Genomic DNA, 13,841 nt, shown 5'->3' with positions numbered 1-13,841 from the left:
TGGGTGCAGCATGGCTGGTCTGCTGGGCAGTGATCTCCAGTGGGAGCACTAGGTCAGCAGGACTGAGCCCGGGCTCTCCATTGCTTTGTGGGTGGTTTTGGAGAGGACTGATTGGGAAGCAGAGGGAGGAACAGCTATGGCTGAAGGTTAAAATCGGAGCTTTGCAAGCAGAACAAAAGAAAAGGTGCACGACATTTCCACCAACTTCGCTTTATTCAGTTTTTTGCTTGCTTTCCACAAGGTGCATTTCAGTGACTGAGTTTCACTGACAGTGATCCATAGGGGAGCTGACTCTTCATGATTATCCAGGAAATCAACCTTCAGCAGCAGCTTATGTTTGGGCAAACATGAGTACATATTGCATTTGCACATATATGTCAAGTCCAGTTATTTACACACTGTACAGTTAGTGGACACGTTTAGTCATATTCCAGTATCTTCATGATTCTGTTATCCACAGTCATCCAAAAGACCTACAGTTAGATTCAAATTTCTTAATTATTTCTGTTCTTAGAGATTTTAGACTGCAAATGTACACATTGTTGCACTGAAATAACTACCTTAAATTAAAAGTGTAAGTTTATAATTCCCATGCTATACATTAAATAGATTAACAATTCAAGCAACCCCCAGCATTACTTGTTACACTGCACTGTTAAGTGATATATTTGCTTACCTAGTCAGACACTAAATATTATAGTACAGTAAGCATTTTGCAAAGAATGGGAAATGTATCTCCTAATTCAGGTAAATTAAAAGAATCATCTTGAACTCAAACGTTTATTGCATTTCAAACAGCATTTATCAAAACAAAGAGCTCATTACAACATATATATGTACTGGACCATCCAAACCCCTTCATTTGGTATGTCTCCAGCATAACAATCTTATACAAATTATTCTGAAAGACATAAAACAGTAAAACAAACAAAAAAAGACATCTCTCTGACTTCTGAACAGAAATCAGTAAACCAGTTCCAAGTGAAAAAATCTATAGGAAAAAAAAATCTACTAAATTATAATGTCCCAGCTTCTGAATAAATAAACAATTTTTCCTGCAGCTGAATGTTTTCACTCAAATCTACAATCAGATCTCACATGCCTGTTTAAACATGTTTGACTTTGGTCCTTATAAAATGACAAGACTACAGTATGATAAGCCACATGATAGTTTAAAGCGAGACAATGAGGCATTGTTTACACAGAAGATTGAGAAACTGGTTTAACAAAAGGGGTCCGTGAACATCTATTGTATGTACAAGAAGGAGCTGTACTGGAGATTTTATAATTTCTACAAGGCTCTTGCCAACTAGTTTCATTAACTTGAAGTAAATCAAATCATGCAGAGATCTGGCTCAGCCAGAAAGACATGCTGGGGAAGATACAAAATGAAGAAGAACAGACATGAGATCATAAGCTTTAGAATCCTTGGCATTTTTCATAAACATTTTCAAAGTTTTAAAATCTGTATATATACCCATTTCCCTCGCCACACTCACCTATACATACATTATATATGTACTCTTCTCTATATACAACTCTGTATATACGCATGCGTAAGCAAGCACACATGCACACACAGAGGCATTTTTGTGGCTTTTTAAACCAGGGGCTTTTTTTCTGTCTTTCCTTATGCAGGTACATACAGCTTTGGATAAGCAAAATACATTCTTTATTCAATTACATCCATGAAGATGTGCCTTATTCAAAGGCACAGTGGGCCTTGTAACTTTGGAAAATAAACTTCTGGAAAAATCACTGAATCTATCTAACAATCCAGTGGAAGATACTCTGGTGTTAGTTTTCCTTTTTCAAATTCACACAACAAGCGCACAAGATCGCATTGTTGAACCATGCAGTGTGGTTCCCTTTGGATCACTGACCCATAAGGAAGGTTTTACCTGCGTTCCCTTTAATTAGATGACTTCCAAAGTTCTCTTTTATTAAAAAGAAACCTATCCCTAGGGATTATCTATTTCTTCGTACTGTAAACTACCAAATGCTGGTGGCAATACCAGTCTGGGAATCACAAGAAGCACAGCTCTCATCCTACAAATGCCTTGTTGCAGTGGCAAGTCACTCTCACAACATCCTACAGCATCTAAAGGACCACAAAATTCAGCAAGTTTACATGTGATTCTGTGTTTCAGTTCACCCAATCAAATAACATGAATAATGCTGGTTATCTGTGTAAAAGCACAACAGGTAAAAGATTGGTAAGCAAGCAAGAAATCACATTCTCCTCACAACAGCGAGCGGGGTCCTGTCTCTTCATTTCACAGTTTCTATGACTTCACTTTCTGATCTTCTCCTTGTGAACCACCAGGAAAGAGTCCAGCGAGACACCAGTGGTGGACCAAAGCCTACAGACTATTGCACAACCATGCCTTTGGGCACTGTGCTTTCTTTCTGTACAAGCACTTGTTTCTTTAAGGCCATAAAGTGTTTTTCTCTTGAATCTGTAGTGTTGACCCCTCTGGATTTAGATGGGAAAACAACAGCTATGCTGAAAATATCTGATGAGATGGAATTATAAAAGGCAAGTCAACAGAGTTTTTTCAGGTCAGTGAGTTAGGCTTTTCTACAGCCTCTTAGTCCTTTCATGGCAAAAGGTTCTAATGCATCCATTGCCAGCAATGGATCTTTGATGATTCCAGTATCCAAAGAGTTAACCACAGGGTGGGCTTTAAAAAAAAAAAAGAAGGGGAAAAAAATAAGGAAAAAGAAAAGCCCACAAGTGCTGTATGAAATATTGAGATACAGTTGGAGCTCCTAGCTCTTTCTGCTAATTATGATAAAAAACTTTTTAAAATGTACACTGCTTGAACAGAAGATGGGTATCAAAGAGTCGTTAATTCAGAGCTTAAAGCTTTCTAGGCACAGTGATTTAACTCAGAAAAGAATAGCTTTCATATCTTAATGTAAATCTATTGGATATGTTAAAAACTGGTTCAGAGCATCTTACATCAGCTCAGCTGATCTGCTACACTAAGCGGAATTATCTCTTCCTGCATAAAGCAGGGAGTACTGCCACATCCAGTCTTGCCTCTGAAATTGAAGGGGGGAAAAAAAGTAAAAACAAAGGGTGCAGTTGTGCAGTTCCACCATCCTCGCTCATTGTCCCCCCATCCCACATACAAGACCATACATTCCACCTTGCATTTTCTTGGGCTAGGATTCCATGCTGAAAAGATAACCCAGAAAATGCAATCCCCCAAAACCAACCCAGGATAGGTTCTCAAAAAACATGTCTGTGGAAGTGGTTATAGTGTTGTTCTGAAGCAAAAAAAAGGGGAGGAGGGAAGCATGTGTGCACGTGTAGAGCATGTGGAGGGAGATGCTGCATTCCAAAATCATGCTGCATCCTATAGTGCGCTTCGCTTCTTCCTAATGGGACTGGAGCTGCTGTATGGTTTCAATTCAGCATGCTGCACCTGTAAAAACAAATAGACATGACGTTTGCAGTTAGGTAACTCTAGCTCACTACAGTGTGTGTTAATGGCTCCCCGAGGACAAACTAAAGGAAACTAAGGAAGGTTCAAAAGTAATGAATCATTTTCTAAACACAGGAACATAGGGGATTAATTGCAGGAAGGATTTGAGAAGTCATGCATCATTTCTTGAAACGAAAATATTAAAAGCAGATTTTTCTAATGAGATACATGGGGTTCTACCTGATTTCAGCAATGTAGGCAAGATCTTTTGGGTTTGTTTTTGTTTGGGAGCTGGTTTTCTTATCTTTCTGGCATTAACCTGGAATTTAATAAACTTCTCTCAGGAGTTCCAGTTCAAGTGGATCCCAATACTCAGTAAGATGATAGTTGTCAAAACTGTACCCAGACCTTGGGATGCTGACATATTCAATCTTTTCAAAAAAGAAGGAAAATACTTTCCCAAACAGAACCTGGACAAAGCTGCCTCCACCTTTCAAAACAATTTCATATACAATCTAATGGTTAAACCATGTGTGATAAACTGACAAGGATGGTGGAGTCTCCAAATTATCTGTTGTGATACAGAAAAGTATTCCCATTTAAATCAGGGGGAAACTTTTGCTGAACATGCCATCTTTTTCACTCCTCCTGTCTTTTGTCCGACACACATGGGTTGTAAATGGCTACTGTACAGACTGAGGTAATTTCTAACTCCCTGCAGTACCACAGTGAAATAATGATGCATTGATAGCACATAAAATAAAGTAGACGGGGGGCTTTGGAGCAACCAGGATGACTTTTCACTGTCACATAGGCTCACTATTTTTTAGCACTTGCGGAAAACTTTGAGAAAGTTTGTCCCACCCTAGGAACTTTTATCATTCCTCACATAGAAAATGGTTATAATTTTCCTTGGAGAGCTCGAAGGATCCCAAAATGATAGAAACCACTCAAGGAAATGTTAGAAATGGAAATGTTAAATAAAACATAAATAGAAAAGCAACGAAACTTTAAACATAAACACTAAAAGGGCATATGCAAACCATCACTGCAAATCCAGTGTGCTCTACAAAAGCAATGACAAAAAATAAAACCACACTGATGCTTAATGTCTCCATGTCAATGTCTGTTTAGCTTTTTTTGCTCCTACCAGTCTATGGAGAGATTTCTCCCGAGTTATTAGTGCTGCCACCAACCAGCCTGGTGGACTCTTGAGATAATTGTCACCAAAAGCCTTTTCCAACCTTTTTTCTACCAGATGCCTCAACATCACATGTAGGCAATTATTTTTTGTCTCCAATAGAGTAAAGTCACTATAGGTGAGATTATGGTCCTCTTATTGACAGTAAACAGCCTCTCACTGTGAAACTACCATGATTCACAGAGAAAGGTACAATGTCAGTGGGATCTGGGGCATCAGGATGAAGATCCGAGGACACAGATTCCAGTTGATTAAAACAAAAGAACGAATCTTTTATATTGTGTGGGTTCATTCCCCAAACAGACTATTTTCTTTCCTTCGAGAGAAACAAACAGAACTTGACATTCCAGAAGACTTATTGTTCAAATAATTTCCATTAAGATGGGCGAGATTACTGAAGACGGTGCTGTTGTTTAAAAGAAATAGGAGAAGAAGACTTGACTGAAATTGAGAGAGGATAGATTCTGGTTAGATTAAAATTTGCAATTCCATAATGGTAGAAGATTGATCTGATCAACTACAGAGTACTTTATACAGATCTCAAGGCTTTCTTCAAAGAAAAAGATGAGTGAAGTATTGTCCAAGGGAGGCCTGAAGCTCAAAATGGGTGAGGAGGAAAAAATTTGAGGGACAGGTGATGTGAAAAAAAAAAGCAACCACAAAGTCATAGAAATAATGCTCCCCTCCTACCCACCCAGAGAGAATTCAGCAAATTCTTTTGGATGGTTATCTCTATCAAAGACTATTTTTCTCTTCCCTCCATATAAATACCAGAGCAGAAAGGTGGCAAAGCATAGTTCAGTAACTGCACTGGATGATTTTCCAGATCATTTTTAAGTAGGTCTTTTCAGGATAATTTTTCTGCAATCATTTTATCCTTCTGACTAAGGATTTTGGCTCCCTTCTCTTCTAAAACCCTGACCCCCTGCCCTTTGTGGGTTTTCCCTGATTCCCTATATCCATTATTCAAAAGTGCACTGGCATTGTATTCCCCAAGCAGAGCACCTAGACACTCTCAGTGCCACTTGTTGCCTCTATTGGCGATGGCCATTCATTACCTACCTTTTCAACATCAGATGGTACCCTGGAGAGGAAATCTAGTAGCTCATTATTGTTGATGGCGTAGGGATTTCTGAGCTTCTTAGTAAATTTATTTATGCCTAGAAAAAAAAAAAAGCAAACAAAATAATGCAATCCTTTTCCATTCCCTCCCTCCTGAATTGCCCAGGCAAGGTGTAAAAGGGAAGAAGAATTCACAAGTAAAAATTAGCGTGAAAACACTGCCTCAAACTTAAAGCAACACACATTCCCTGTCATGTGGAATCATTCACAAGTGGCTCCTAGAAAAAGTAGAGGACATCATTTATAAAGGTATTTCTCTGCTTTGGAGATCATCTGTTGTCAACAATGTGGTAAAGAGAGAGTGCACAATGCATTTATTGTGGGGGATACTGTAGGGACAATACACAAATTTGCAGCCAAGACTGCTGTTAAAGCTGCTATCCTACTTGACCAAAGATATTCCCTCTCCTCTTGTCCAGGAAGCTGGAGGGGTCTGAAAATAATTGGGCAGGATAAAGGCTTTTCTCCTTCCATTTCTTCTGAAAATGAAAGCTTTGCTTCCCCATCACGTCTCACATCCCCTCTTTGCAGAACCAGATTTGACAAGCTGAACATATTATGATGCTGAGGGAAACTGTAAAAACTTATCAAAAGGTTTAGTTTATTTTGATCTTGGGGTGAATAATTTGGCTTATTAACTGCAGCAACAGCGCTCCCCATCTCCATGGACTTAGTTATGCTTCAGCTCACAGAGGTGGGTCTCTAGTCTGGACAGAAGATCCATGGGAGTGTAATGTTCATATCAGTGTGAAGTTCATGAGGTTTTCTCTTCTCCTGCCTTTGTGGAAAAGGAGTGAGCAATGAGCAGCCCTCAGCCAGTGCCATCTCTATTGCACGGACTGGGATGAGAAAGTGAGAGACCTGAGCACCCTTTCCACTCTCCCCTTGTGCCAATGCAGCCACTTAACACCCTACTGTCACCATTTCCCCGCTGAGAAATAGCAGCTAGTAGTGTGGCTATGTAAAGGTGTTGTAGAAGAGCAAAGGATAATTAAGTGAAGAAAATCAGCTAACTCACTTTAAAAAATAGCAAAAAAATTTAAATGTTAGTTGCCTCTGAGGATCACAATAGAGCATTTGATTCCATCATACTCCTGTCCAAAATATCATAGTAGTTTCCCTGGAAGCAATTTCAAACGTGATTCCAGCTCCAGCCTTCTCCTCTCCCTGAAATATACCTGTTTCACATCTGAGATTCAGTTTTTAAGCCATATACTTGTAGCAAAATGCCAACACAATTTCCTGTGTACCTGATTTTTAAAAAACAGAAAATACCATAAGGTCTTTCGAGGCCTTGCCACAGGGTAGATGTTTAACATGTATCATATTTGAAGGCCCTGTCAGTCTAGATGATGTTGAACGGATGTATAGTTTTCATGTACTCACCATGTCTTCCATACAAGAACAGAAATATTTTGTAACTGAACTTTTTACTCCTAGCAATTTCTCTCCTTCCCTTTTGCCCTTTCTTTTGTTTGATTTAGTCCTTTATTTCATTTATTTCTTGAGTGACTTTTTGTTCCGCCACCTTCTCATTCCCCCACTTTTTTGTATCCAGGAGAGCCAAGACAGCAGCAGATGGCTCAGCCCTGGAAGGGTGAAGAGGGTTCTCTACAGCCCAGAGCCATACTGGGGCTGAGCTTCAGCAGTTCAGTAAGGATTACCTGCACTATGTTCTCAACCACTGTGCCTCAAGGCTGAGATAAAAGCTATCACCCTAAATAAGATAAAAGCCATTTTGAGATGAAGAAAGTTGCTGGAATGCCATCTCCTTTTGTAAAAGACCATTTTATCTTTGTCGTAACACTACCAGGAAAATTTTCATTCTTAAAAACTCCTCTTCTGTTTCACGATGCACCTTCACACAAATACTTTCTCAGCTGTGACACAAAGAGATGCTCAGTGCCTCCTGTTGGACCATGGGTTACTGAGTGCACTGCTTCTCCTGACTGCAGGAGAGTTAAGACTCAAAAGGCTCCCATAGTCCAGGTTTCTGTGGTCCAGCTCTTCAAACACATCTTGTCCACTACCAACCATTTCCCAGCTGGGAGGGGTCCAGAACCAGGAAGCTAATTACTCTCCTGCAGAATAATAATGTTGAAAATAGCTTATCCAGACTACTGAAAGTAGCTTAACTAGACTAATGCTCTTCTTGTGGTGCTATTGGAAACTTATAAAGAACCCTAAGAAAAGCAGATTGTTGGATCACTCAGGGAGGGGGTGGGGATGGTAATTTTAAGAAGTTCATAGCATATCTATTCACTGCTAAGCAACAGCATTTGATTATCTGTCTAAGAGATTGTTTAAAGCTTGTTTGATTTCATTCTGTAGATCTCTTGTATTTACTGCATGCAAATGAGACACAGTGGAGTACTTACCCCAGACTAAAACAATGTACCTCAGTGGTATAAAATATAAAATGATTGTTGCTGCTGCCAGGACCAAGCAGGCCAGGACAGAGAGGAAAGGCACCGTCCAGTTGAATGTGCTGTAAAGAAAAACAGGGATCCTTCTCAATGTTTCTGCTCTTGGATATTGCTCGTTTTCTGCTTCCAAATAATAATTTAATAACCTCTTCATGGTGCTCAGCACTTTCACATGCACTGTAAATTGCAGACCTTTTGGAATGTGGCTAAGCAGCTTCCTGCATCGGGATGCTATAACGGACTAACGGAGATGTCTGAGAGGCCAATATCATTATAAGGAGTAAGAAGATATTTTCTGAGAAGCTCAGAACAGTTGTTAAGCATATAGCAAGTTGGTTTTGATTTTTCTTGTATATGCTGCACTTACTACACATCTCTCCTCACCAGTCACTGAGCTCTCCATTATTCATGGGTAGATCATCTGATCTGGAGATGAGGCCATGCTACAGGTGCAAGGTACTTGAGCTGACTTCACTGGGCCACAGTGGAGATGACACGGGATGTGTGTCAGTGCACATCTCAAATGTGACAAGTAGCCAGACTCAACCCTGCTAATAACTTGGAATGGGTTAATTTATGACTGACGTTAGGCCTTAAAAGAGCAATGAAAGTAGTTTCTCTGAATACTATTAGAGATCAACATTTCATATAATTTTCTCATTATCAATATATTTGCTTTTATTTCATTAAGTTTTCAGCAGTTCCTTACTATACTGCATATTTGAGGCTGTCTTGGGCAAGCTATAGTACACTAGAGGTAGTCTAAGCTTATGAACACCACCATCCTCCCAAGGAGAGCACTCTCAAGAGTCTCAGTCACCACAGTCATTCAGACTTCTGCAGCATTGGAAAAATGGGACTTCCTTTCACACAGGCCACTGTAAGCCCATGATAGACTTAAGGGGAGCAGCTATTGCTAAGGCACCTTTAAAGTTATTTTGTCCCCCTGTGCCCTGGTAAGATACATCTCTACAGCATGCACCAAGCATTGAGATACCTGGACTACATGAATGCCAATTAGTTCACGGGTGGATTTATGAATCTGAGCATCTCTGTTTCATACAATATGCCTGATAACTTCATCACGTCATGATGGTGGGGAGTACGAAGAAGAGAGAATCAATGTGGACCACTTATCAGGCTATAAAATCAGGTGAATTTCCCTTGACAGTTAAAATTAATAGGATGCTAAAAGAATTACTTTTAAGCTTCAATAGATGTATTAAAGATTAAGTAAAGATAGGTGGGAGAGGACCCATCATTATCAATCAACATAGCTTAAGTTAAAGTACAAAAAATAGCAAAACAGCTCAATTCAGTTAAACTATTAAAACTCCCTGTGACTGTATAAGTAGAGTGACAGACAGAAACCGTAGCACAATTCAGTCTGTCACTTATGGAAAAACTTTGGTGGCAATTTTTTAATGGTACATTACTGTTGAGTTACAACAGAATTCTTCTGAAATTACATCGGGCATCCACATTAATACTCTGTGTGTTCTTTAAGACCATTGTTACCAAAATGAATACAAGAATTAATAGTGTTTAAGCACTCTGAGTCTTCCTGCCATGCAGCTGGGCAGAACAGTGTCCTGTTCATAGACTGGAATACATCTTTGGGCCACTTCCACCCCAGCTGGTGCATCCAGCATGGAACCATAGCACATGCGTTTACTGTATTTTTAGCTTGAACTCAGCTCCTCATGAAAATGTGGCTTGATCACAAATTACCACTTTGTGTTCAAGACAGAAAACAATATGGGTCAATTAAGTTTCAATAAAGATTGGATTATACAAGGTTGCGGGGGGGTAGGTTTTCTCCTCCCTCTCTTGTAAGGCCAGGAATACCCTGTCTGCCTCCCCTTGCAACAAGACTCAGAAAAAAACCTTTTTGGGCTTCCTTGTGGCACCAGCAGGAAGCAGACAGCTCAAAATGGCAAACAGAAAATAACATTAATGTGTTGGGCAGGGAAATAAGAGACTTGTAACCCCTGTAACCTGGCCAGGGTGGGGAGGGCATGGAAAAGGGAACACCAACCATCAATTCTTATCTACTTTCCATGAAGGAAAAGAAAATAAATGCCTGATACTTCTGCACCTACAACTTCAAGCATGACTCCCTACCCCATCACAGACAGACCAGACCAGAAATCTGGAGAAATGGGTGAATGTGAGAGATACACCAGCAAAGCACACAGATGCTTCTCTTGTTTATGCCTTGGAAAGGCTTTTGGAGTAAGGAACTCCATAAGAATAAGAAACTGTGGTAGGACTGGTCAGGCTCTACAGCAGCACCTTGTAGTCATTTTTGGAGCAAGAAATTCATTCCACCTTAGTCCTCATGTTTCTGCTTCATCACAAATTATGGCTAAGCAAAAAAAAAATATGACTTACTTTTTAATCCTCTCTCCAAATGATGCTGTTTCTTCTAGGATGCTTTGAACAGCTATGATGATCTCTTGGACCATATGGATTCTGTCAATTAACCCCTTTTTCTCAGATTCCTAAAAAAATAAAACCAAAAAAACCCCACAAACCATTAATTATTTGCTAACATGTTCACAGCTATAGGAAGAAATTAAGATTCCCAGTACTGATGATGCATCCATCACTCAAGTGTATCACTGGCAGAAAGACAGAACACAAACTCTGGGTTTATCACATACAATTAGCATGAAGATATATAGATTCCTATATTTTCCTCAGCATATGGGCAGAGGTTTCTTCATCTTCTAACACAAATTGACTGCAGCGTCTCAAATCAGGCTTTCACTGAAGAACCCAGTTGCATGCCAGACTGGAAAAGATGGTGAGCACCCCTGAGTCCAGTTGATACGTAGGGGAGTGCAGGGTGCTCAGTGCTTCTCAAGAGCAATAATATTATTGTGCAAAACTTCTGAATATCTCTTTTCTGAGGTCTGTAGGCTCCCAACAGCCATGATGTTTTCTGTATATAAACTAGCAGCAAGATAGCGAATGCAATATTTTTTGAATGGTTTGTACACAGAGACCTATTCTTTTGCTGAAAAAAAAAAAATCCAAGGAAAAAAATGTCATTTTCCTTTTACAGCAGCCATCTTACAACTTTATTTCTTACTGCTTATTTTAAGCAGCAACATTACAGGACATTACTACACATGTGCAGAAATAAAAAGGAAGCACAGAATGAATTAAAAATCAAAAATGACTTAAATCAGCCTTGGAAATCAGTATACAATTACCAGCATTCAGCATTTCTTTGCCAGTAATCTAACACATATACAGGCATGCAAATCAGATATTCTAGCAAGAAATCAGCAAAACATTCACTTATTACAAAATGCAGAGGCCTGGACACTGATTTTAGGCTCTCCATAATCAGCCCAATTTAGAAAAAAATGACATTTTAAGTTGTGTTTTAACCAGTCAGTGCCCAGAGAGGGGAGCTGCTCATAAAACACACATTGCATCCGTGCTCTCTGTGGTCCTCAACAGCTGGGGCAGGGGAAAGGATGAGGGCACATACGTAAGGGCCAGAGATGCTTGGATCAACATTACTGCAATTCTTCTTCTGTGTTGTGAACCCACCTTATTCCTCCATGCAGGAGAGTTTCAGAGGCTACTTAAAAGTTGCACTAGGCCAGAGAGGCGAAGGGTTATTGTTACAGCCTTTTGGCACTACTGTGCTGTGAGAGGCTTTTTGTGCATCTGAGGGCACGGCACTGCATTGTTGTGTGCTGGAATAACATACAAACTGTCCGTGGATGATAAGAGACAGACACGACAGTACAGCTCTTGTAACCCTCTGAATTAATTACTGCCCATTTCTCTTTGCAGTAGTTTTTGAGTTTAAAAAGTCAGCCAAAACCACCATAGAGTTATCAAGCTCCAGACATTTGAATATTTGCCTTTAGGTTGCAAGTGAGTTGCATGATGAATACAAGCAGCATTTTAAATAATCACACATTTTGGTGTGAAAATGAGTATTTTTACATTAATAAAACAACCAACAAAAATGAAACCCTTGGGGTGCGAAATAACCCCAGAACTAAATAAATAAATAAATAGGCAGTTTACAGGGAAATAGCATCAAAAAGTCATTTTCACACAACTCCGGTTATAACCTTGTTATGCTCAAATGTAAATGACACATTAGGTTTATTTTTAACTATTCACTCTCTAGAATGGTGCAACAGTCCGTTAACCATAGTTTGCTTTTTTGCACCAAACTTGGAAGCAGAAGTTGAGGAATAGTTCATGGAACACCAGCCAGAGAGAATTTCATTCTGTCCAAGTTCAGATAGAGTGATAAAAGAAACCACTTTAGATAAAGTAATACTCCAGGGCAAGCCTATTCTTGCAACCCAGAGCTGCAATCTGTCAGGTCTATCTGCATCATGCTGTCTTCATTTACATGTCCTCGACTGAGCTTAGAAATGTTGTGATAATGCAGTTTAACTAATATAACATAACTTCTCCTGCAGCCACTAAGAAGACTGAGAAAATAAAACAGAAACTACCCATATTCCTAGGACATAATGACAATTGCATTCATATTCCTACCTAGTATTCATGCTAAAATCACCACTAGACAATAGCGTTTTCAATTTATAATACAAAATATGCCCAGCTAAGGAAGAGGCATAGACAGACTGGGATTCAAAAGCCTTGTAAATGAAATCAGTTATTAAAGAGTAAAGTAGACTAGCAACCACCCTTACAATATGTACTGTAATATGTGTGCAAATCATTTGAAAATCCTGGAAATTTGTCAACGTCTTTTCTTTGTTATTATTGTTTTGTTCTGAAAACCTGCAATCTAAACACATCTGCAGGATGATTAGGTGACTAGTTGAGCAAGAGAGAAGCAGACAAATGAAGTGCGATGAACAGGATTTTCGAAATTATTTCAGTTTTGGAGTACTGTTTATGCTCTATAAAGCCAGCACCTCACAAAGCACCATCAGAAGCAGTAAGAGAGTTCATAGTCCATCAAGAGGACGGCCACTGGTCCATATTCATTAGTATATGCAAACCATAATACAGAAAGTTATATTTGAACATTACCATATTTGTGGAAGATGTAAAATAATGAACCTATATACGCACAAATGGGAAAGCATGTTTAGTAAGGTCCCACCACCCAGATAATTATTTTCCATCCTCTTGAGGTCTCATTATTTTCTGATTTCTTTTGGACTCAATATATTAAGATGCTTGAAAACAGGATTTGGATACCCATGGTTCAAAATCATAGCTCAGAAGCTTTTGCTTGAATTAGAAATAAAATATCCTGCTTGTTTCTGGCATTTTTTTCTAAAACCAATCATGAAACTTGCATTCCTTCAGGAGCTTTCCCTTCTTTATTTCTTAGCTGATTACAGCACTGTGGGTGGACCAAAACTAGTCTTCAGCCTCTTCGAAAGAATTAACCCCATCAAAATGAATTTACAACTGAGAATTAATTCTATAATCAGTGTGTTGCTTCAAATCTTCTATGCATATCCTGATTTAAGAAACCTTCATTTCTGCATTAATTGCCTGAACAAAACCACAAAAGGGATCTTACAAACGATTAAGCATGACAGAGAAGGAAAGAAAAAAAAAAAAAAACAAACCAAAAACCCCAAAAAATCAGGAATTAAGTCTTTTGTGTCCAGCTAATGTACAACAACTTAA

At 39.1% G+C, this 13,841-nt stretch overlaps 1 protein-coding gene across 3 annotated transcripts in view; it reads right to left on the bottom strand.

The window, feature by feature from the left end:
- Nucleotides 1-202: 202 nt before the first annotated feature.
- The window catches only part of MCTP2 (multiple C2 and transmembrane domain containing 2), a 106,311-nt gene continuing 92,672 nt past the window's right edge, over nucleotides 203-13,841 (bottom strand). For all 3 annotated transcript variants that reach the window (XM_069866347.1, XM_069866345.1, XM_069866346.1), the window contains 4 exons: nucleotides 10,578-10,687; nucleotides 8,136-8,245; nucleotides 5,698-5,795; nucleotides 203-3,434 (listed from right to left, as the gene is read on the bottom strand). In XM_069866347.1, the coding sequence (XP_069722448.1) occupies nucleotides 3,366-3,434; nucleotides 5,698-5,795; nucleotides 8,136-8,245; nucleotides 10,578-10,687 (387 nt within the window). In that variant the 3' untranslated portion in view covers nucleotides 203-3,365. The remainder of the gene's footprint in view (nucleotides 3,435-5,697; nucleotides 5,796-8,135; nucleotides 8,246-10,577; nucleotides 10,688-13,841) is intronic.

This window comes from Phaenicophaeus curvirostris, chromosome 12, assembly GCF_032191515.1.
Source record: "Phaenicophaeus curvirostris isolate KB17595 chromosome 12, BPBGC_Pcur_1.0, whole genome shotgun sequence".
NCBI classification, from domain to species: Eukaryota; Metazoa; Chordata; class Aves; order Cuculiformes; family Cuculidae; genus Phaenicophaeus; species Phaenicophaeus curvirostris.
The sequence above is the reverse complement of the archived record's forward strand: the minus strand, read 5'-3'. Positions and strand labels throughout refer to the sequence as shown.